Raw genomic sequence first — 23,815 nt, 5'->3', positions numbered from 1 at the left:
TTTACATTTGAACATGTAAAATCTGGTTTGGTGACTTCTTGACAAATATCTATATAGTATAAGATAGTTCACAAATTTGTGGTTAGACATTCATATTGTTAAAGCTAACACCATCTGTTTACTTGTAGATCCAGTTGAAGAACAGTGCTTTGGGAACGACAGTGGACGATGTAGAAACTTTGATTAAACGTCATGAAGCCTTTGAAAAACTTCTTAATTCTCAGGAAGACAAGGTCGGTTGGTCTTCTTCAGCCTATAGTGTGGTATGAAGCATTTAACATTTTCAGGCTAAGTATAGATAAAAGAAAATCTTATCATGTTGTGTAGATGGTGGCTCTTCAGGAGTCAGCGGAGCACTTAAGGACAGAAGGTTTGAAGGGAGAAAAAAGCATCAGCATTAGGAACAAACTGAAAGCTCTCCAGGAGAGGAGGGAGCGCATCAAAGACCTGTCTGAAAAACGCAGAGAGGATCTCGAGATCTCGAAGCTTCTCTGTATTTTCAACCGAGATGTGTCAGAGGTACTTTTAATTTCTAGGTCACCTTAAACATATAGAAATAAACAATTTTAATTGGTTGGTTTGTGGTATTTATTTGTATTTTAGGCAGAGGAATGGATCACAGACCGTATGAATAAGATACAAGAAGACTCAAAAATGGACATGAGCAACCTTCAGACTAAAATGAAGATACTGCAGAAGCATCAGGTGTTTGAAGCAGAGATTCTGGCCCATGGAAATATCATTGAATCTGTCCAGCAGGTGAGTCACTGTTCTAAAGTCACAAGGTGGTTCAGTAGTCAGTAAGAGATTGCTATATTTATTTATTCTTCTTTTGGTCTTCATAAATATATTTAACATAGTTTGTCACATACTTGTCACAAGGCTGGAAATGAACTGGTAACCATGCGGCACCCAAAATTGAAGGAGATACGGCAGACTATTTCTGCGCTGATCTCTCATTGGGAGGCTCTGAAGCAAGCAGTTGCGGTCCGTGGGAAAGTTCTTGAGGATAACCGTGATTTTCTTGAGTTCCTGCAGAAAGTGGAGCAAGTTGAAGTTTGGATTAGGCAAAAGGTGAATAAATAAGGCCATTCCATTACAATTTGCTGAAAACATGCCTTGGTTAACAGAATTGGTATACCAGTTGATGTTTGGTTTCACTGACCTCAGTTTCTTTGCTGTATAGGAGGTGATGATAAATATTGGTGATGTTGGAGAGGATTATGAACATGGTCAGCAACTGCTGAAGAAACTCAGTGAATTCGGAGGCTCAGGCTCTGGAGTAAGTCTAGTGTTCTGCTTGATTAAGCAAATGTTAACTTAAAGAAAAACAATAACTACTCAGTTTACTGAAATTGCATAGCCTACCGTAGGCTTTGTAATATATAACGGCAGTATACAGCATATTGCTTAGTGCAGAAACATTCTTTTACTAAGTAGTTTTCATCCCTCAGGATGTGACTGTTGATGATGCTCACATCAAGACAATCAACACTCTGGCAGCCCGGCTAGAGAGACAGAAAAGTGATGAGTTGGCGACTGTGAAAAAGCGTAGGCAGCAGCTCAATGAACGGTACATCCTCCTATGTTTCAAATGAGATCAATGTTCAATTAAGAAAATACACTTGTCCTCTGTTATATCTTGGATATTGTTGTTTGTTTTCGTTTTGACTTTCTTGTTCGCCTTCCCAACAGATGGAGTAATTTCCATGGCAACCTGAGCAGCTATAAGAGGAAGCTGGAGTCAGCGCTAGAAGTCCACGCCTTGATTCGAGAACTCGAGGAAGTCCGGGACAGAGCTGGGGAGAAGGTGAGAGAGAGAGAGAGTTTATAGTTGTCAAATGATATGCCTTGGAATCTGAACTCAACTTTGGCTTGGAATCCATATAGTACTGAGTGAAATGAAGCATTCATTTTTTCGAATCAGCAAGATCATAACTGCTAAAATGTCTTTTAGTTTTTTATTTTGATGAAAATACATAAATGCAAAAATTATAAATTATTTTATATTTAATTTTACAATATAACAATATCTAAAATAAATTTAATGTCATATTCTTTATGAAATATTCTTAATTTAATTTATTAATTTATTAAAATTAATTATTATTATTTCTGTTCATTTCTATTTTATTCGGCCACAGATGCTACTGCTCCAGGGTCAGGGCTGTGGAGTGGATGTGGAGAGTGTGGAAAACCTCATTCGCAGGCACGAGGAGATGGAGAGGGAGGCCAGGGTCATCCAGGAGAGAGGCTCTGTGAGTAGACTGGACAGCTGTTATACAAAGAACACATTCATCCATATTAATCAGTGCACTGGGGGTAGCACGTCCTATACAATATCTATTGTGTGTGCTAGCTTTGTGGTTAAAGGCTTTATAGAAAATCTCTCAGCACCTTCCAATAAAGTAACTGCTGTAAGTAGAAAAGCATTTAAATGAACCCTTCATGGTGCATTATATGCTGTAGTGTAAATCACTAAAGCTTGTCTGCTTACAAGAAGGGTTACAAGGAACACAATTGGTCTAATTTGTAAAACCAGGCCATGGAGAAGGACACTAAAGATCGGTTGAGGAGACACTGTGATCTGTCTGACAAACTTAGAAAGAAGCAGGAAGAGGTCAACATTGCTTTAGTGAAGCTGGACAAGGAAATCAAACGAAGGTATGCTGCCATTAGTTGCTTTATTCTTAATTTATAATGATAATAATAATAATAATGTGATATTTAAATAACAATGTAAAAATATAATATAAAATATACATAAAATGAGAAAGAATATACTTTTTTTATGTAGGAAAGAACGGTTGCAGGAGTCTCATCAGCTGCAACTATTCAAAGCTAACCAGCGCCTTCTGTTGGACTGGACCCTGAAGCAAAGCGATGAGATGGCGAAGAATGGCCTGCCAAAGAATAAGACTGAAGCTGAGAGTTTCATACTAGAGCACCAAAACTGGAAGGTATTTAAAAAAAATTGCAGATTGTTTTTGTTTTGTGTTCTTATCTTTTTCTGTCAAGAAATAAAAGCTAAAACAAATACATTACCTTTATTGATTTATCAGACGCATTGATCCAAAGCGACTTAAAAATGAGGAACATCACAAGTGATTTGTCATAGTACATTGTACTGCATACTGTTAGATGATAGAAAACTTGTGTTATACTTTATTAACATTTAATGATTGCAGGCTGAGATTGATGCCCGCAGTGAGCGTATAGATTCAGTTAGGAGTTTTGGACAGAATCTTGTGAAATCTGGACACAGTGATTCAGCCGAGATTAAAGAAGCCCTAAGTAAGCTGGAGGATGCCAAAGCAAAGCTAGCTCAAGCTTGGGAGGACCGAAAGAACACTCTGGATCAAGCACTGAAGCTCCAGGTGACTTAACAAAGCAGCAGGTTGTTTTGGTTCATTAAGGTTCTGTTTATTCTAGAGTATTTGTGAGGTATTATGTGGAGCTTAATGAGATATTGATTGGTTGCAGATATTCCTGGGCTATGCTGACCAGACTGAGAGCTGGATGAGTAACAGGGAGGCTTTCTTGATCAATGAAAATCTTGGGGTAAGAGCTTAAATTCTTGGACTCCATTAAAAAGGCAGAGTAACATTTCACCTTATTAGAAATCAAAACGTCCTTGGGTGTTTTATCCTCTGTAACTTTGGAATTGGATGCTGAAAGTTGTTTCACACTGTCATTGCAGGGTTCACTGTCAGAGGTGGAGGCTCTTCAGAGGAAGCACGCTCTGTTTGAGAACTCTCTAGAAGCTCAGATGGAGCAGGTGGCCGAGGTGGACCGATTTGCTCAACAGCTCATACAGGCACAGCACTATGACTCTGACAACATCAAGAAGAAGGCCAAAGCTATTCTGCTCAGGTATGCAGTAAGCAAACAAAACTTACTTCCCTGGTAAAAAATAATTACACTTCAGCACACTTTTAAAAGGAGTAGTCATTACAGAAGTAACATTTAAAAGCACTTAAAGGGTTAGTTCACCCAAGAATGAAAATTATCCTATAATTTAATCACCATCAAGCCATCCTAGGTGTATATGACTTTCTTATTTCAGCCAAACACAATCGGAGTTATATTAAAAAAATATATCCTGGCTCTTCCAAGCTTTATAATGGGAGTGAATGGTACTACAGATTTTGAAGCCAAAAAAGCATATCCATCCATTATAAAAGTAATCCATAGGGCTCCAGGGGGCTAATAAAGGCCTTCTGAACCTACAGTAGTCACATTCAAATCCAGACTCAAAACACACCTGTTTAGCTGTGCATTTACTGAATGAGCACTGTGCCACTGTTTCTTCCGACTGTTTGTACTGTATTTTACCTTCTTTTTTATTCTAAACTGTTTTAATTATTCTTATTTATTTTGATTATTTTAATTTCTTCTATGTAAAGCACTTTGCATTACCATTGAAATGTGTATGAAATGTGCTATATAAATAAACTTGCCTTGCCTTGCCTTCTGAAGCAATGCAATGCGTTTTTCTAAGAAAAATATCCATATTTATAACTTTATAAGCTATAATCACTGGCTTCCGGTAACAGCCGAGTCTAGTACTAGAGTCTAGTTCCGGCAGAAGAGTGACCTCTAATCTGACACATGACGTATTGATGAAGCGCAGAGGATAGAGCATAACAAAACACCGGTCACGAATTAGAAGTCTAAAATGAGAATTTTTAAAGAGAAATTTTGGAGGATTTCGATATAAGAGAAGAGGAGCTTGATTTTGTTGCCCAGCATTATTACAAAGTGACCATTTATTTTATTCATATTATATCAGAAGATCAGAAACATTATAAAGTACTGATAACGTAAATATCCTTTCTTGTAGGAAGGACAAAGTACTGGAAATGAGCAAAGGCAGACGGAAAGCTTTGGAAGAATCTCTACATTTGCAGAAATTCATGGAAGGAAGCTATGAGGTGTGTGAAGAAAAAAACTCAGAGAGATGAAATCTGCTTGTCTGATCTATTTTACACATCAGTATATTTTTTTACGAACTTAAATTCTCATTTGTAAAGGTTTCCTCATGGTTGAATGAGAAGAACTCTGTGGCTGTTGATGAGAGCTGGAGAGATCCTATCAACCTGCAGGCTAAGCTACTAAAACACCAGAGCTTTGAGGCAGAGATACTGGCTAACCGCAACAGAGTGCAGAACCTCATAAAAGTATGACTCTTAAAGAATGTCTAAATATCTCTTAATCGTTCTCTATTTGTATGAAATTCAGACTTAAAAGGGTATCAGCAGCGTTTAGCCTAAAACAGGAAATGTTTCTTCAGGAGGGTGATAACATGCTAGCATCCAGTCTTTCTGCTAAAAGCAAGATAAAACCACGAATAAAGGATGTCGATGACAGCTGGGACCAGCTTTTAAGCAACTGTAAAGAGAAGAAGTTACGTCTACAGCAAGCATATCAGGTACAGCATGCTAAAACTCAAGCCATTCTTCTGATTCTACATGACTGATATCCTGTAGAGATGCTGCTTACTTATGGTTCTCTGACAATGAATATTAAACACCAGCATATCTCCATGACTTTCAGATTTCCTGACCCTGGTTTTAAATATTATCTTGGATTTGAGGTTTTTGTTTGCCTGTTCACTTTTTTCCTCTAGGCGTTGCAGTTTCAGCGCTCTTTGGATGACATTGAAGAGTGGCTTGGATCAGTGGAAGTAGAAGTGGTGAATGAAGACTACGGGGGTGACCTTGCCTCAGTTAGTAGGCTGCTTAAGGCCCTGCAGGGCCTGGAAGAAATGGTAGATGCACACATGGAGAAGGTCCAAGGGCTGGTGGACATAGCCAAAGAATTCAGCTCTCAAGGCAACTTCCTTGCAGAAAATATACAGCAGAGGGTTTGGGAGGTGGTCAGCAGGTATGTTTTTGTTCAGGAAAAACAGCTCATCTTGCTTTCGCGTAGATGGTTTGAACATGGTGGTCCAATAGTCCATGGACCAAACCTGTGAGGGGCAAAAACAAATAATTGAGAAAGTAAAAGATTTGAAGTGAAAAATAGTGCGCAAGATTAAACATTAATGTGGCCACTATATTCATTAGCTTTGAAATGTCAGTAAAGTTATTAAAAAAATTATGACACATCACATTATTACTGTGCCATACTACATGTAATCCTTCAGCATGTGTGGTATTGGTTTATTTCACTTGATTGACAGACCGAGTGAAAAACAATTACATTTAATCATTTTTCTCAGGTATAATGGCCTGGCTGAGCCACTGCAGGCCCGCAGGGAAACTCTGGAGTCATGGCAGCTGCTGTTCCAGTTCTACAGGGACTTAGAGGATGAGCTGCTGTGGATTCAGGACAAGCTGCAGGCCACAGTCACAAAAGACATGGGCACTTCCCTGCAGAGCATACAAACCATAGTCAAGAAACATCTGGTTAGTCAGGTCCAGAACTCTGTAACTATAATACTGGTGCTTCAAAACTTGGTGGACTGTAGTCCTGGCTTCTCAGGAAGCACAAAGAGCCACTTCTGATATGCTAATACCTTCCCTTACAGGTTGTGATGCAGGAAATTGAGAACCGGACACCTCTAATAATGGCTGTACAGGAGGCAGGACAGAACCTGGTGCGAGGACGACACTTTGCATCACGTGAGATCAGTGAAAGACTTGCTGAGTTAAAGAAGAACTTTGACACTCTGAAGAAAGAGTCAACGAATAAAGATCGCCTGCTTCAACAAGCACTAAAAATCCAGACCTTTCTCTCAGAGGTGTGTTACCAGTTCATAAAGTAATGTGATTCATATATACATATCAAATCTGATGTCTAATGTCTCTCCATTATGACACAGGTTTCCCAACTGGAGCAGTGGATGGAGGAACAGAGGCCTGTGTTAGAGTCTAGGGACTATGGAAAGAGTGAGGAAGCCACTGAAGCTTTGCTCAGGAAACTGGACACAGCTGACCTAGAGTTGGAAAGCCAGCGTGGAAAAGTAGAGGCACTCCTGAAAACTGGCACTGATCTAGAGAAGTCCCAACATCCCAACAGGTGCAGTCATTAGGTCGTGTATGCACTGATTTATTGAACTAATTGCTGATATTTGTAATGGCATTGCGGTTAGAGATGCCAGCAGAATGTTACTCAACGCTTTTGATTCAAGAAGACATGACAGTACAAAGTTTGTTGTTGATGTTGTTGTTGTTGAGGTTCAAAAGAACAGCACTTATTATTGAATTGGAAATCCTTTGTAACACTTAATAAAAATATTTGAATATCTTTCTGACCCCAAACTTTTGAATGGTACGAGTTGAAAATCTGAAATAATGACATGTCTTGACTTTATAACGTGTCTTTGCAGCCATTTAGTGAGTAAGAGCCTTGAAGATATGCAGGGTGAGTTTGAGACACTACTACAGCTGTCTGCTGAACGTCACACAGAGTTGGAGAATCAGTACAATCTATATGTATTTGAGAGAGAATCCAGAGACCTACAGAACTGGCTCCTTTCTCGCAAGACCATAGCAGAGTCTGATGATTTTGGACAAGATCTGGAAGGGGTGGAGGTAAGAATCCCTCAAAATGAGTTTGCCAAGAGAGCAAAAACACACTATACAATTTTAAGATTGATGTAGTCTTTATATATTTACCTTTTTCTGTTAAATATTGTTTATTTTCCTTCTACATGGCACATTGCATTATGATGTTTGTTCTTATAGATCATGTACTATAAATCTACCATGGTTGCTTCTAACAACCTTTTAGACCTTACAACCATTGTAACTGTAAGAACTATTTTAATCATCAAAATAGTTTTTAAATGAACCCGCTTGCTTTTATTAGGCACTGCAGAAGAAGTTTGAGGATTTTGCAGAAGAGGTGGACACTCTGGGCCCGAGTAAGCTGAGTACTGTCCAAAAGCTGAAGCAAACAGTGCAGTCATCAGAGGCACAGCAAAAAGAGAGAGATCTACTCAAGCTCTGGGAGGATTTAAACAAGGCTATGAAAGCAAGAGCAGAGGTAATATTATAAAAGAAACAATGGCAATTATTCTAAGGTTCTGCTTCCTGTTTATATTTGACTGATATTAAAGATTGAGCCTCTTCTTAGAGTAATAAGCGCATGTTTTTGACAGAACCTGCGTTCCGCTCGAGAGGTTCACCAGTTTTACCATGACCTGGATGAGCTTAGGAGCTGGATGAATGAAAAAGAGGTGGCTCTGGACTCAGAGGAGCAGGAGAACGACCTGCTCAGTGTCCAAGCTCTCATTCGCCAACATGAAGGCTTAGAGGTACCCAATATTCATACGCAGTTGTTACTATCAGCCTGATGTTTAATTCAAAACATTTAAACATTTACCACAGGTGGATTTTTTAAATAGTGCAACCATTTGTTTCATCAGAGAGACCTTGCAGTGATAGAAGACGACGTGTCTCGTCGAAAAGAGGAAGGCAAAGCTCTGGTCCGCAGGTGTCCTCGAGTGAGGGACACTTTAAGTGAGAGGCTGCAGGAAGTGGACGAGACCTGGAGCAGCCTCCTGGAGAAGGCCAACCAGCGCAGACAAAGACTCCAACAGGCAGAGGCCGTTCAGAGATATCTGACCGAATGGAGAGAGCTGATGTATGCAATGTTTTCATTTTTTTGTTGGCTGTTTTTCATGTGTTGTTCTGCTGTTTTACATTGATGTTGTTGATACTGTCTTAGGGGCTGGCTTAAGGAGACATTGTCCCTAGTGACTGGCGAGGGGGTTGGAGGCGAAGTTAAAGACCTGGAGCAGCTCATTAAAAGACACAATGAGTACCGCACACAGATTGACAGGCAGCTGGACAAATCAGAAATGGTTAAAAATGAAGGGAGACATCTGATGGAAGAGGGAAACTTCATGAGTCACGAGGTACGGCACTTACACCCGAAGGCTGGAATACACTACACAACTTTTGCCCAGATTTTTGCCCCAATTTGCAGTCTAGAATAGTTGATGCTAGTTAGTGAAAGTAAGAGCTAGTCTGCAGATATTGTGATGTCGGAGTGGACAGATTTCACACTCAAAAATCGCATAGTGTGCAGTGTTATCATTAATGAAAATTATTTTTAATAATTTTAGTTAATTGAAATAAAGGTGAAATATAATAATAATAAATGGGAAGATGGAAATGTTGCCATGGCATCTAACTAAAATAAAATGTAAGTGCTAAAACTACATTTTAAATAAAAATTAATTAAATAGTAATTACTATTACTTTAGTAATTAGTACAATTACTACATAGAAATATTAAAACTAAACATAAAATTAAATTAAATTAAATACAAAATATTTATAAATACCATAATGGTAACACTTTACAATAAGGTTTAATTAGTTAACTTTAGTTAACATGAACTAAGAATGAACAATACTTCTACAGCATTTTTTTATCTTAGTTAACGTTAATTTCAGCATTTACTAATACATTCAAATCAAAAGGTGTATATTGTCTAACAGTTCACAGTCCATTAACTAAACATAAACAATGAACAACTGCTTTTTTTCAACTTACATTAAGATGGATAAATACTGTAACAAATGTATTGCTCATTGTTAGTTCATGTTAGTTAATTCATTAACTAATGTTAACAAATGAGACCTTATTGTAAAGTGCTACCACTATAATAGTATGTAAATAATGCAAATGTAATGCTGGTAGTGTGTGATGGGCACACAATTATATTAGCTTTAAAAGATTAGATTCAGTCTGAGGATATTAAACGATTTTAGAACTCTAATGTTTTATTTTGTTTCTGTGGGTTTGTTATAATCTGAGCCACCTTAAAGTCCAATTGTGTCAGTGTGAAATTATTGCTCTTTTAGTGTGTGATGTGCAGTTTTTCTTTCAACATTTACAAAGTTGGCACGTGTATGGTGCCTAGTGTTTTAAAAACTTTTAGATAAAAATTTTACAGTCTAAATGAAAAGTCTGGGATGCTGTAAAAACGTAATTCAGGGAGCTTTAGAAAAGTTTCAATGCAACAATTCTCTTCATCAGCAACTCTTAGTTTACAACAAAACATGATCAACATGTACAGTGATCCTTTTGAACCTTTTTTGAAGCTAAGTCTTTAAAAAAAAAAGTTATTCTCTATCTCTGTGTTTGCAGCTGGAGGATCGTCTTGTGCAGCTCCAGGAGCTGGAGGTGTGGGTGCTGGAGGCTTGGGCTGAAAGGAAAGCTCAATATCAGGAAGACCTTGAACTGCAGCAGCTGCAGAGAGAGCTGGAGCAGGCCGAGCACTGGCTCAACTCTTATGAGAGCACGCTCAGAGCAGAGGACTATGGGGTGAGGTTGTCCGCAGTTTACCGGTTTATGTATTAGTTTTTATGAATTTGGGGAATTGGGAACCTAATACTCCAATTAGCTGGAAAAAAACACCTTCATGAAATCTAATTGTATCGAATGGTTGGACAGGACTCAGTATCAGATGTTTTGGAGTTAATGAAGAAGCAAGAGGATCTGGAAGCCATGATTCAAGCCCAGAGTGAGAGATTTAATGCCCTTCAAGCCAGAAGAACACAGGTAAAATACAGATTACTATTACTAGCTTTTTATTTTTCTCAATATTTAATTCCATTTTTGGCAGAAATTCTTCCCGTTAACTTTACACACCTTTAAAATCAAATTCAAAAGCAGTTTCATGCCTTTTTAAAGATGAAATCATCCACATTCATCAGTTTCTATTCACCCTGTTTGATTTCTCTGCTCTTTCTTTGCTCTCCCAGAGAGAAAAGAAGAGAAAAGAAATTCAAAGAGGTGACGGTACAGACAGCAGCAGGGACAAGCCCATTCATGTAACTTCACTAAAGCGAAAGCCGTCTGAGCGTCCAGCTTTGCCCCCCCGCCCCTCATTGACCAGTCCTGTCCTTAGGAACAGCAGTAGTAAGAGTGATAATTCAACCATACCCTCGCAAGACCCTACAGCCAGGTCTGCCGTCCTGCAGAGAAGCAGCGGTGGTAAAACAGACTCGTCTGTGGTGTCACCAGTGGCATCAGGCTTCAGGAGCAACAGCAGCAGCGATAGAGATACCGTAACGTCCCCCGAAAAAACACCCACCTCTGTTCTGGACAGCCCCAACTCCTCAGAAGCTTCTAGTGCTGCTTACAAACCCCATTATTTACACAATGTCCTCAAGACAGGCCACACCACATCTGAAGATGAGGTTGATACTCCGAGACAGACCGAACCCTCCCTCAGTGTCATTGCCAAACCAAGGATCACTCCTAGGCGTCTGAAACCATCAAGCCCTGATAAAGAGATTTGGGGTCCTCCTGCATCAAAACCCCCTGAGCCACCCTCCAAAGATGCAGATATGGCCGACAACCAAAACTCAGAGGAGAGAAACCTTCCCCCTTCCACCCCACTACAAAACCCTCAGTCATCTCCTCCATCTTCCCTTTCAGACCCAGAAGTTCAAGCACCCTCTTCTACTAACACTTCATTAGTCATCTCGACTGTTACCACTAAGGTAAACACTTTTTTGTCCTTTTTGTTTTAGTTTCCACCTTTTTGGGCTGCAATTTGTGTATATTTCTAGATCACAGTAGGACGTGCCAAAATGGAGGGAACCTTGGAGATTAAACTGAAGCAAGGCGGATATAAAGTAAGCTTTCTAACCAACACCAATGGTAATATTGATTAAAAAGCTCTCTCTGACATCCTTAGCTCCACTTCTTTGTTTATAGTGTGGTTTTGTTTCTGTAAGAGCACTTAATGGTGTAACATTGATCTGTTGGTTTGGATCAGGGCTTGGATCACTGGGAAACGGTCTATGCACTACTGGAAGAGGAGACACTCAATCTGTTTAAAGACCAAGATGCCGCCAGTGAGGTATGGCTCACACACACACAACATGGTCACACACACACACACACACACACACTTGGCTAGACACACCATTGAAAGAGGGTCTGTTTAATATTAATTAACTATATATTCAGACACACAGGCTGATTATTTCTGCAGTTAACCCTATATCAGTAATTTCACCACATGATGCATTAAGATGCAATTAAGAGCCATTATATCAATTTAAGGAGATGTTTCTGTGGTGGACTCTGATTATTTTTCCTCTTTAATCCATTTCATTTAATACAGAATTGTACACGCTGGCCACCGATCACCCTGGCTGGAGCAGTTTGTAAAAACAATCCTTACTACAGAAGAAAGGAGCATACTTTCAAACTCATGTGAGTGATGATTCATGCAACCTGCCAAGAACATCTGCTCACATTTCAGATGAAAAGAAATCTATAATCGGTTTCACTCTCTGGTTTAGGCTGAGTGATGGCAGTCAATATCTGTTTGCCGCATCATCTCAAGAAGAACAGCAAAAGTGGTTGAAGGAGCTTCAGAATTGCACAAATCCAACAATGTCTTCAGACAATCCTGGGTAACATCAAATAAAAAACCCAAACAAACACCTCTTCTGTGATGGGCTTGTTTTTAATTTTTCTATTGAAATTCATGTGGCTATTTTTAGGGATTATAAAGACACAAATGTCAAGGTGATCTCATAATGAAGTTTTATTAAAAGAACAAAAGTCTTGAATATAAAACATATATTTTATTATTTTATACATTTTAAACATTCTATACATTTAAATGTAATTTACTCCTGTGATGGTAAAGCTGAATTTTCAGTATCATTAGTCCAGTCTTCAGTCACATGATCCTTCAGAAATCATTTGTTTCACTCATTTCTTATTATCAATGTTGAAAATATTTGTGCTGCTTAATATTTTCATGAAACTGTGATATTTTTCCAGATTCTTCTATGAATAGAATGTAAAAAGGAATAGCATTTGTGAAATGCAAAATTTTATAACATTATAAATGTCTTTACTCTTACTTTTCATCCATTTAATCAATTTATGCGGAATAAAAGTCGTAATTTCTTTCCAAAAAAAGAAAAGTATAGAAATATTTAAAAGTAGGCTATATATTAGTTATATATTAATGCTGGCCCCAAAATTTTGAAGTTTGGTAGTTTATATTAACAAAACTACTCCACTGATCATTAATATTTGAAAAACCTTTGTCACCCAAATAAAACTCAATATGATGCAACCATCTGAAAGTATTACTGTAAAAACAGGCAGAAAAGAAAAAATGATATCATAGAGAAGAGCTTTGCAGACCCCCATGACTGTGTCACGGGCAATAAGTCTCTTAAAAAATTGACCTTTTTATGACAAGGCAAGGTTATTTTAGGTTTTAAGTCACATATGTCCAACCCACAAACGTAATATTTATAAATAGTGTATTCTATCATATATTCAAGGTGTAAGGGAAATATATTCATTTCAAACTGAAACTTTTCTTGATTTCTTGGTCGTTTCAAAACCATATGAAACCAACATGAATAGAAAGAGTACATTTCTAAGAACTTGAATGTATATCTTTTAATCATGGACACTCTTATTTGCCTTTGATCAGTTAACACACACACACACACACACACACACACACACACACACACACACACACACACACACACACACACACACACATATATATATATACATACATCAGTTACTGAAAGAATTATATTATCGGACAACAAAGTTTTCTCACATGCTCTTACGACTGACATGTTTGTCCCCCGCACAGAATTAACACAGAAGCGAGTAGAGAAAGCACAGAGCAGTGCGAGTCTGTGCCAGCCGACACATCCGACACTCAAGTCTCCACCACGAAGTCGAAACAGGAAACGGGTGAGAGAACAAACAGAGCCTGAGTACTTCTGTGCGTTTATGTGTGCCAATGTGTGTGCTTCTGCTTAACACTTACCATTGGTATTAACAGAAGACTCCACCGAGAGCTGTGAGACAGAGAGAGAGCCACCACCAAAACCCCCCCACACTTATTACAACAGACACCGCTACCCTGACGAAGGAGAGAGCCAGGACTCAGGTGAGATCCCGTAACTCCAGTGACTCGAGCAAAATCAAATTATCAGTCTCTAGTATCACAACTATTCAAGTCCTTTAATTATGAAAATAAAAATGAAAATGTCACTTTAATGTTTATGTTCTGGATAAAGATTGATTTGTCATGTATTATAATAACATTTATAATCTCTCTCATGAGATACATTTGCTGCGTGTGTCTGAAACAGAATAAACTGTTTTTGTTTCTCTTCAGTGAGTGTGACCCCAAATGTAAGAAGTCTACAGAGGAACCAGCCTCCCCTGTCCCCTCCACCTCCTCCACCACAAAATGAGGCAGAGAATGGAGCCAAGGACAAGTCCAAAAGCAGGAGTAGCTTCATGAAATTTTTCAAAAAATGATTTTTTTTTTTTTACATAATAGCAGATTTCACCCTTTCCTCTAACTTGATGTGACTTCATTTAAAGGCTATTTATATTTGAATCTTAATTAATTATTATACTCTGATTTGGTTTTCTTCAAGACTAATACTGCTGATCTAACGTCTTTTTTGTGATTACATACTTGAAATGACACCTCATAAATATTTTTGTTTTTAATATGTGCAAAGATAAATAGTAAATGAGTGATCACTAATAATGTTAAAAACTAAAATCCATCAGATCGGTTTTTAGTATATTGGTATATGAATAAAAATCATGTGCTTAGCTCTGATTGTATTATTTTTAAGGATTCTAGTGTGGATGAAGATGCATGCTGTGTGGTGGGTTTAGCAAAAGTGGGACATTGGGTAAAATGGGACAGAAAGTTTGAATATATTTTTTTGAAATATATTGAATATAACTGTCATCAAGTGTCTTTGTTCTACTGTGTTCAAATGTCTTAGATTATTACATTTAAATTATATTAAAAATGAATTCAATATTTTAGCACATCACTAAAAAAAAAAACCTCAATGGTTGATAATATAAAGCTTTTAGCTGCTCCATTATAAATATATCAAACACCTTTGTTCCCGCAGCATAATTCAGCATATATACAATTAGATCGTATAAATAATTAAGATTTGCATTACAAGTCATTTGGCAGTGTTTGAGTATTATTGATGAACCTGGTCATCCGCCACATGATGGCGCTACAGACTATGAAAAGCAATTGTTCGCACAGTCCTTAAGAAAATCTACCCCATAAGCCACCGTGTTCGTGTTTATAAACATTATTACAAAGCATATTTTTAGCGATAATTTAGAAAAACGTGATCCCTCATATTTTACATTTAGGCACAGTAAAATACAAAAATATAGCCTACATAGGCTATTTCCCGCGAGCATTACTGAACTGGATATTTAAAAACTGGCTTAAACTATTTATTTTAACATTTATAATTAAACTTTAGTTATTATTATTATTAGTTATGATGCCAATATTGTGCAACAATAATGCATAATATGATATGATTATTCACGGTTTAATTTTTCTTCTCATTGAAAACTTTGTAAACTTAATTTTGTGATCGACTTTGGCAACAACACTAAACATTATGAATAAATACACTTCGGGTTATTTTATTTGTATCCTACTATTGTTTTTTTCTCGCACAGACAGAACGGTAAAATCGTATCTCTAAATGGTAGTAACCAATTTACTTCTAGCTGTAGCTTAAGAACTTGTATACAGATACAAGACTGCATAGAATACATTTACGAGTTTTGTTTTGACGCGTTGTCAACATTTCATTCAACTCAAGATTTTAGTTATGTAGCCCATGGTCGTGCAAATAATATTGTTTATGTCACTAAAGTTAAGCTACTAATTCATCAGAAGCTTCTTAGTCTTTTTACATGTTGTAGTGCGAGTAGGCTAGGCTATAACAAATGCAAAGGATATGATTGTATGAAAAGTAGACTATGCTTTAAAATAATGTATATTTCCTTATATTTATTTGGCTGTACAAAATGAACCAAATAGGCCTAATCCACCCTGCATGTAACATTTTTCCGTGGGTTTTGAATTTTGTAAATTATTTTGTACCACATAGGAAAACGAAATGTTAAAAAAATCTGTATGTTTGTTATAATTAAAAGAAACGAGTTTTCCCAAGATCTCTCATTGAAATAAGCGCATAAGAGAAGAAATGCTGCAATATTCCCACGCCGCTAGAGGGCATCCTAATAAAGACACAAGCTGCAGTTTTAACAGACAGGATTGATTTTGTCCAGGATTACCTCCCTGTTTATCAGTTCTCATTTCAACACAGGCGTATGTTTGTCGAGGTAAGTGACAACTGTGTTTATTTAAGCGACGTGTTCATAAACATTTAGGTAATTTTAGGAAGAGCCCACATCACTGCGCAAAAATAACTTTATCAGCCTTCTGTCATTAACACAAACGTGGGCTATAGCTTACTGCTGGTAGGTGATCGAGGTGATGTTATAGCCCAAATAAATATATTGGAGAAAATGATTTGATGTTAATTTCAGTAAGCATTAAGCAAAGTGTCTTTTACTCAGGCCCACTCAAACCACCTTTACTTTACATTGCTGCACATCAATGCATTTAGGTTGGTTTAATGCAGATAAAGATCTAAATACTAAAATAAATAAATGAAAAAATTATAAAATAAACCACCATCTCGTTTAGTTTAGAAATTGTTAGCATCTTTGCACATAGTTTGGATATCTTACGATCCAGCGTTAATAATAGCTTAATAAAATTACCGATTTATATTTTTTATGACAATTTATCAAACAATGTAAATCAAATAGGCCACAATAATGCCTCACGTTTATGCAGGCTAATTAATTTGATGATAATATTAGACTCAGGCCTGTGCCTGTTGTTAATGGCTCATCGCAAACCAAAACCAAATAATATATTAATAGTAGCCTAGCATATTGTGCCTTCAATACGGGATATATGCTCTTATTTAAAGGAACATGTGTTAACAACTGTAATCAAATGAGAGAAGTTTGAAAATTATGCATTATCCGCCTACCCAGTTCTGATCACTTTGATCTTGCCTGGGTATTTTTTCTTCCGCGAAAAGATATTTTTGCACCTGTCAGACAATGTCGATGAGACATTCACATCTTGTTTGTTGAAGGTGGGCTACAAGCATGTGCCATTTATAAAAAATAAAATAAAAAACAAACAAACATTATAGTCTCAATCTTATCCGCTCAAATTGTTATTTTCCCTTCGGCTTGGCTTTTTCAAAGTGCATTAAAAGCAACAAATAGTTGTGCATTGATAGAAATGGTTTGAAATATGCAATATATTAAATTGCCGGCTGTGCAACTAGTGCCAGATTTTTGTGTTTTTGTTAGAAATCTAAATTAATGTATATGCATTATACAATTTCAATGTTTGCAATGCAACAAATATTATTATTTAGCCTTACTGAGCAACAAACACGTTAGGTCCCTGCCCAATAATTCTCAAGTATCCTATGTTCTCCATAAAATGTCTGATTCAACTTTCCACTTTGAAGTGAAATTATATCGCACAGCCTATATCACAGGTGTGGGTTAATGCATTTGTTCTATTTATAGAGTTTAGAAAACAAAAGGTTATTCAATAATGGAAAACAAAAACAGCATGAATAATAATAGCTAAAAGTTAGTTTTTGTGTGTGTGCTTTTTTAGTTTATGATACAACAGGCTGAATTTGTAAAGACTAATTTTCTTTTATTTATTTAAATGTTTATAAAATTGTATGTTTACATGCAACCTGACTCTGAATTAATTCTCAAAAAATTCACCTTGTGGGAATCCAGTTTGTTTGTTTGTTTGCGTGTCTCTGTGTACGATTTGTTTGCACATGTGAATGCGTGTGTGCCGTGCGTGTGTCTGTTGTTCAGTCAACCCCCCTGCAACGTCCCCAACACAAATACACACATATCAGCCCTTGCAGTAGAGAAACTTCAACCGTAAATATAAAGCAACTAATTGATGTCAGCATCCGTCATGTTATTTTTGCGTCCTTAATGACACATATTTTTATTATTATTATTAGGCTATTATTATTTAAAAACAATGATGAACTGTAGGTCTTTTCAGAATTTCTTAAAAATTGTGTAGAGGTCTTGTTCTTAATTTATGTGTTGGCTCCCTAGTACTTAGGCCTATAGAATATACTCTATCCTTTTGTAGTAAGTTTGTATGTGAACATTTTTGATCATAATGATTGACCTTCTAAATTCACTGTTATTTGCTGTTTTATGTACGCCTGGTGATTACGCCTAGCATCTGGTTTATCACGTTAAATTAATAACCAAAACACACCCAGAAATAAATGATCATCTACTGCTTTGTTACTATCCTTATTGATATTGGCCTATTATTATTATTAGGCTATTATTATTATTCAAAGTAAAAATATTATTGTGCTTGATCTTGATATTTCCAACTGCCTCAGTTGTTGTTGCCGATGATGTTGTTCATAGTTAGTAGCATGATTATTAACATCCTAGGAATAAATATGCTTATAGCGTCTTACTGTGTGTATGAACGTCTTAATATCGCGTATGTTTAAAATCGTTCACATAAACGTGCTACTAAATAAACATGTACGAACTTGACACTTTAAGAAAAATATTTAAAATGTGACACTAGAACGAATAGCCTAGAGATTATATATCGGCTATCGTCGTCAAAAAAAAAAGGATAGCCTACATCAAATACAAATGCTACAAATACTGTCGCTCTTCAGGGAGTATTATCATCTAATGTTAGCTATTTGTGCTGTATAGCTCCATGTAGAATATTAAAAAGCACACATTTCAGATACAGGAAGTAGTAGGCTACCTGTTTTCTGAGGCTACCTTTGTGTCCCTTTTGTTTTTCCCCCTGCGGTATGAAAACAAATCGAGGACGCATGGATATGTTGAAACAGCACTCTACAATTATCACAAAAAAAATTGATTGAGGTTATGTGGTCTGTTTTCTTGGTTGGAGTTTGCTTGGGGAAATGAAAGCCATTGTTGACTAGGCATGAGCATTGGTGGATCTTGTGTATCCTTACGCACTGGAGCAGGCGCTAAGAACTGCTCAATGATTGGCTGCACGGTTAATACTTATGCTGCTGTGGTTGGCTGCAGTCTCTAAAAAGGTTCAAGCTATTTTTTTACAGCTTAGTGTCTGTGGCTCCGTAATTAATTGTAGCTAGCTGTCTCATATCGACGTGTTTTTAAGGAACATGAAATAGTTCTTGTGTTTTTTTAATTAGAGGAGTTGCCAGAGCAAGAGATTTGAAGTCCAACTGCTGCTACTGCTGCTGCTGCTTCTGGTTGTCGCTACTCTATCTTACTTGTGATGTTGGATATGGGAGAAAGGAAAGAAGTCAAAATGATTCCTAAATCATCGTTCAGTATAAACAGTCTGATTCCCGAAGCCGTCCAAAGCGACAACCACCACCACCATCACCAACACCACAGAACGGTTCATGAGGAAGAAGAGAAGACTCCTTTACCTGCCCAAGTAGTACAGGAGCAAAAGTCGGAGAACACTTGCGCTAAAAGTGACAATTCATCCCACGACTCCTCGAGCACGGACGAAAAAGAGAAGCAGGAAGAGAAACGGGACTCGAAAGAAGGCGAAGGAGGCAAAGAAGGCGACAAGAAAAACGGCAAGTACGAGAAACCACCTTTTAGCTACAACGCTTTGATTATGATGGCTATTCGGCAGAGTCCGGAGAAGCGATTAACCCTTAACGGCATTTACGAGTTCATTATGAAAAATTTCCCGTATTACCGGGAGAACAAGCAGGGATGGCAGAATTCCATCAGACACAACTTGAGTTTGAACAAATGTTTTGTCAAAGTGCCCCGGCATTACGATGACCCCGGGAAGGGGAACTACTGGATGCTTGACCCTTCCAGTGACGACGTGTTCATTGGCGGCACGACGGGCAAACTTCGGCGGAGATCGACCACTTCTAGGGCAAAGCTGGCGTTTAAAAGGGGCGCGAGGCTTACTTCAACCGGACTGACATTTATGGATAGAGCTGGCTCTTTATATTGGCCCATGTCGCCGTTCCTTTCACTCCACCATCCGAGGGCGAGCAGCGCGTTGAGTTACAACGGCACGTCGTCGGCTTACCCTAGTCACCCAATGTCCTATAGCACAATGTTGACTCAAAACAGTTTGGGGAACAATCACTCTTTCCCGGCCTCCAATGGCTTGAGTGTTGACAGACTCGTGAATGGAGACATTCCGTACGCCACACACCACCTCACTGCGGCCGCTTTGGCCGCCTCAGTGCCATGTGGGCTCTCCGTACCCTGCTCCGGGACCTACTCTTTGAATCCGTGTTCAGTTAACCTGCTCGCTGGCCAGACCAGTTATTTCTTCCCCCACGTGCCTCACCCATCCATGACCTCCCAGAGCAGCACGTCCATGAGCTCCCGAGCCGCCTCTTCCTCCTCCCCGCAAACGGCCTCCTCTCTCCCGTGTGACTCCTTAAGGCCTTCCCTACCCAGTTTTTCCTCCGGACTTTCCAGCGGACTTTCTGACTACTTCACACATCAGAATCAAGGGTCAACATCAAATCCACTTATACACTAACTAGCATCCCACAGGAGCAGACTGTAAGTGAACATTTTACACCAATTTACACTGTAATATATATATAAATGAAAAAAAAAAAATAAGGAGAATGAACGGACAATGCAAGCCGAATTCCAGGTATTTTGTATTATTATTATTATTCATTTATTTCTGACTGTATACAAACGTCAAGTGTCGCGGAACTGTTTATTATTCCACTGTCAGCAACGTGCAATGTGACCAGAGTAAAAAAGGATAAAGCGTAGTGGGGTTTTTTTTCTGGAAAGATGATTAGCCTACTTTAGAATGTTTATTTAAATAGTGGTTGCAATTTTGTCTAATTTTTAAATGTTAAAATATCTAATACATTACAGAACAACCTCCAGTCATCATGTTTGCAGTATTATCACGTGTCATACTGGTGGGATGAGATTTCTCAAAAATTAACACAAAGTTTTATTTTCATTTTAAAATAAATATGTTCTATAAGTGCACAATGCCCGCTCAAATCCGTGGCTCCTTGTTGTTTTGTTATTTTAGTAATACAGACTGAATAATACATCTATAGTGCATTTTATACATATATTAACAATACAGTTTCTTTGTAGACCAAAGAATGGTTATCAAACAACAACATATAGTTTTTTTTCAGTATTCATAACTTTACAGACAGTTCTGAAGGGGACAGACGTAATGAATGCTTTTAGCTTGTGTTTGCATATTTACTGTATGTGGTCACCACCATGCAGGTCACATTCTTTTTGTAATTAGTGAAATGTCAATACCTGTTGTAATTATAGGTTATAACTTTGCGAACGTGTAACCCGTGTTGAGTAAATGCCTCATAAAATATTGAGTGATTGTTTATGTCGTCTTTAAATTCCATGGTTGTGATTTTGTGGTCTTATGCCCGTGTTTGTCGCTTAAACTGTTAACCGAACAAAATAAAAAAAAGTAGGTTAAGTACATTTATTACGAACATTTTGTCTTTTTTGATGAACTAGTATTTTTAGTAGCTGTATGAGAATATACTAAACAATGTGTTTAGTAAAACATTTAAGCGACAGTTTGCGGGTATCTGAAGGCCTGGGCCTGCAATGTGTTACAAACATACTTTTTTTTTTTTTTTTTAGGAAAGGGGGACAAAAAAACAAGCCAGACAAACATGATTTGGGCTCCTTGATGCTTTAGCGATAAGCTTGAAGAAGAAGAAGAAGAAATAGCAAACAATGCAGTCGATATATTATTAGGCTTCCTATCGCAGGCCTAACCCGACCTTAATAATGTGCCTTACAATCAAACTATTCCATTTCCTTGGGTTATTTTTTACGCTATTTTGTTCTGAAATATTTTGTTGTAGCTTATTACACGTTTATTACAAGCGTTTCGTGGTTGTAGAGGCCATATGAGCCATGCATAACGCCTGATAATCACCATCAGCTATTGTTTTCCGCCAACAATACAGTCATTAGTTGCAATAAAACAGAGAAACAACTTAGATTTCAACACTTTAAGTCCAATGATTTGTTCATGTTTTTAAATAGAGACATTGTGCTAAATGTGCACAACGGTAATGCAATAACCTCTGTGCCTTATACAATAGACCGGTGGAACTCAATATCTCCTCGAAAGATGTTATCGCTCAAATGTTAAACGGGGTGACCACTCAAAAACAAAAGCAAAAAAGCAGAGGTACATTTTAGGAGCATAATATTTTTTTTATGTAGAAATTCAAAAGTATAAAATTCATATAACGCTAATTTACCTTGGTGTAGCCTACTTGCTGAAATGCTAAATTATTTCTTTTTTTAATGGAGCTATTGTAGGCTATCTTCTGCTCTCTGTCTCTTAGGCTAGACTATTTATATGAGCATATCGATACATTTATATAGATGCTAAATAATTATGAGGATTTAAATACAGTACTTACAATAAACATTCCATTTGGATTTCCATTTTAATGTAATTTTACCCAAAATTATATTTTGTTCTTTATTGCAGAATTTTCTTTACATATAGCCTGGTGGATCTTATACGTTAGTAGGCTAGCATCATGAACATTTTTTTTCCTTTTTAAGTGGGAATCAGTGAGCAAAATTATGATCTTTGGGCAGTGATTGTTTGTTCTGAGCTTGTTATAATTGCTTTGCATCTGCTTCCGGCCAACAGCGTGAGTTTGCATCCCATAAAGATTTGCAATCAATCTATCTGAAGCAGAAACGAGGCCTAAAATCGCACCAATAATTGGAATCTACAGGGGAATTATTTTCGGATCGACGCTGTGTGGAACCATTTTTAAAACGAATGGCTTGTATTAAATTGTACAGACATTTACGGAGATTTCATGAAACAATGCACTTGAAATAATATTATTTTTTTTCCTTTGTGTCTTTTGACAAGATCTTGTAAGCAGGGTTTAGTCTCAGGAAAAGGCGTGGTTTCCCCGAGGCTCAGGGAGACTGTGGGGGGAACTGGGGACAGCACGCACATCATCATCATCATCATCTTCGTATATACTAGAATTCTGCTAGAATTAATGCATTGAACGAAATCGTAAATACAATATATACCAACAAAAAAGAATTTTTTTCCCTAATGCATGTGGTTTCGCATATTATAAAATGAAATAATAATGAGACTGATTGAATAAAGCATTTTGCCATGTTCGTGAAAATGCACTGAAATAATTATTTGAGCTCTACCAAAAGCTAATTGAAAAAGTGCTAGTACCTGTATACGATCATCTATTCCAACAAACTGTCAAATCTGTTATAGCCTATCTTACTTGCGACAGATTGTGCTTAAATATTCCGTTCTGCTGTTTGCACATTTAAAAAATCCTTCCTTGGCTCCTATAGTCTAATTTTTGCTGCTTGGTATTAGTAGTCTAATAAAATATCACTTTAGCCTTATGAAGACGCCAAGATATAATACGCGATGCGATAAAAAAAACAGTGTAATAATGGTCATTCCCTCTGGCCAATCGACGGATAATGGTGTGGTAAAACGAAGCTGATCCAACTCTGAACCATTAAAATACTTGTAAAATGCAACGGACGCTTCCTCTCTTAAAGTAATATGAGCCTCACGAGCCAGACAGAGTGAGGGCGCTAGAATGACGCAGAACTGTAGTGACATGAACTTCATATCTTTGCACATGGCCTCTCATAAACTTAGTTTTGCCTGTGGCACGACGAACTGTAATATCATTTACAAGCTGTGAGAAGAAAAAAACAACAAACAAGCGATAATGCAGAAATTAGCTCCAACTAAACCACTGAACAGCCTTCTAATATTTTAACAATTTTATGCAAAGCACAAAGATGTGGAATGTTTAATTATTATTATTATTATTGCAGTTGTACATTTATAAAAAAC

At 37.4% G+C, this 23,815-nt stretch overlaps 2 protein-coding genes across 5 annotated transcripts in view; both read left to right on the top strand.

Moving 5' to 3' along the window:
• The window catches only part of sptbn5 (spectrin, beta, non-erythrocytic 5), a 32,079-nt gene extending 17,339 nt beyond the window's left edge, over positions 1-14,740 (top strand). For all 3 annotated transcript variants that reach the window (XM_077239748.1, XM_077239749.1, XM_077239750.1), the window contains 35 exons: positions 129-233; positions 328-519; positions 604-759; positions 883-1,074; positions 1,187-1,282; positions 1,455-1,573; positions 1,696-1,810; positions 2,145-2,258; positions 2,543-2,664; positions 2,798-2,960; positions 3,189-3,377; positions 3,484-3,561; positions 3,701-3,873; positions 4,844-4,934; positions 5,034-5,180; positions 5,294-5,431; positions 5,630-5,886; positions 6,224-6,410; positions 6,533-6,745; positions 6,827-7,023; positions 7,334-7,538; positions 7,816-7,992; positions 8,108-8,263; positions 8,375-8,592; positions 8,677-8,866; positions 10,108-10,284; positions 10,414-10,521; positions 10,725-11,468; positions 11,538-11,603; positions 11,747-11,830; positions 12,098-12,189; positions 12,279-12,392; positions 13,613-13,716; positions 13,808-13,915; positions 14,147-14,740. In XM_077239748.1, the coding sequence (XP_077095863.1) occupies positions 129-233; positions 328-519; positions 604-759; positions 883-1,074; positions 1,187-1,282; positions 1,455-1,573; positions 1,696-1,810; positions 2,145-2,258; positions 2,543-2,664; positions 2,798-2,960; positions 3,189-3,377; positions 3,484-3,561; positions 3,701-3,873; positions 4,844-4,934; positions 5,034-5,180; positions 5,294-5,431; positions 5,630-5,886; positions 6,224-6,410; positions 6,533-6,745; positions 6,827-7,023; positions 7,334-7,538; positions 7,816-7,992; positions 8,108-8,263; positions 8,375-8,592; positions 8,677-8,866; positions 10,108-10,284; positions 10,414-10,521; positions 10,725-11,468; positions 11,538-11,603; positions 11,747-11,830; positions 12,098-12,189; positions 12,279-12,392; positions 13,613-13,716; positions 13,808-13,915; positions 14,147-14,292 (5,733 nt within the window). In that variant the 3' untranslated portion in view covers positions 14,293-14,740. The remainder of the gene's footprint in view (positions 1-128; positions 234-327; positions 520-603; positions 760-882; positions 1,075-1,186; positions 1,283-1,454; positions 1,574-1,695; positions 1,811-2,144; positions 2,259-2,542; positions 2,665-2,797; positions 2,961-3,188; positions 3,378-3,483; positions 3,562-3,700; positions 3,874-4,843; positions 4,935-5,033; positions 5,181-5,293; positions 5,432-5,629; positions 5,887-6,223; positions 6,411-6,532; positions 6,746-6,826; positions 7,024-7,333; positions 7,539-7,815; positions 7,993-8,107; positions 8,264-8,374; positions 8,593-8,676; positions 8,867-10,107; positions 10,285-10,413; positions 10,522-10,724; positions 11,469-11,537; positions 11,604-11,746; positions 11,831-12,097; positions 12,190-12,278; positions 12,393-13,612; positions 13,717-13,807; positions 13,916-14,146) is intronic.
• Positions 14,741-18,957: 4,217 nt separating this feature from the next.
• The window catches only part of foxg1a (forkhead box G1a), a 12,251-nt gene continuing 7,393 nt past the window's right edge, over positions 18,958-23,815 (top strand). The window contains exons 1-2 of one of the 2 annotated variants that reach the window (XM_077239747.1): positions 19,011-20,478; positions 21,571-22,806. In XM_077239747.1, coding sequence (XP_077095862.1) covers positions 19,205-20,455 — 1,251 coding nt within the window. In that variant the 5' untranslated portion in view covers positions 19,011-19,204 and the 3' untranslated portion in view covers positions 20,456-20,478; positions 21,571-22,806. Of the gene's footprint in view, positions 20,479-21,570; positions 22,807-23,815 lie in introns of those variants that run through there. The other variant, XM_077239746.1, reaches the window with a different exon arrangement.

The sequence above is a fragment of the Siphateles boraxobius genome, unplaced genomic scaffold (genome assembly GCF_051911475.1).
Source record: "Siphateles boraxobius isolate OS27281-9 unplaced genomic scaffold, OSU_SipBor_1 22, whole genome shotgun sequence".
NCBI classification, from domain to species: Eukaryota; Metazoa; Chordata; class Actinopteri; order Cypriniformes; family Leuciscidae; genus Siphateles; species Siphateles boraxobius.
This window is presented reverse-complemented; position numbering and strand designations above follow the sequence as displayed.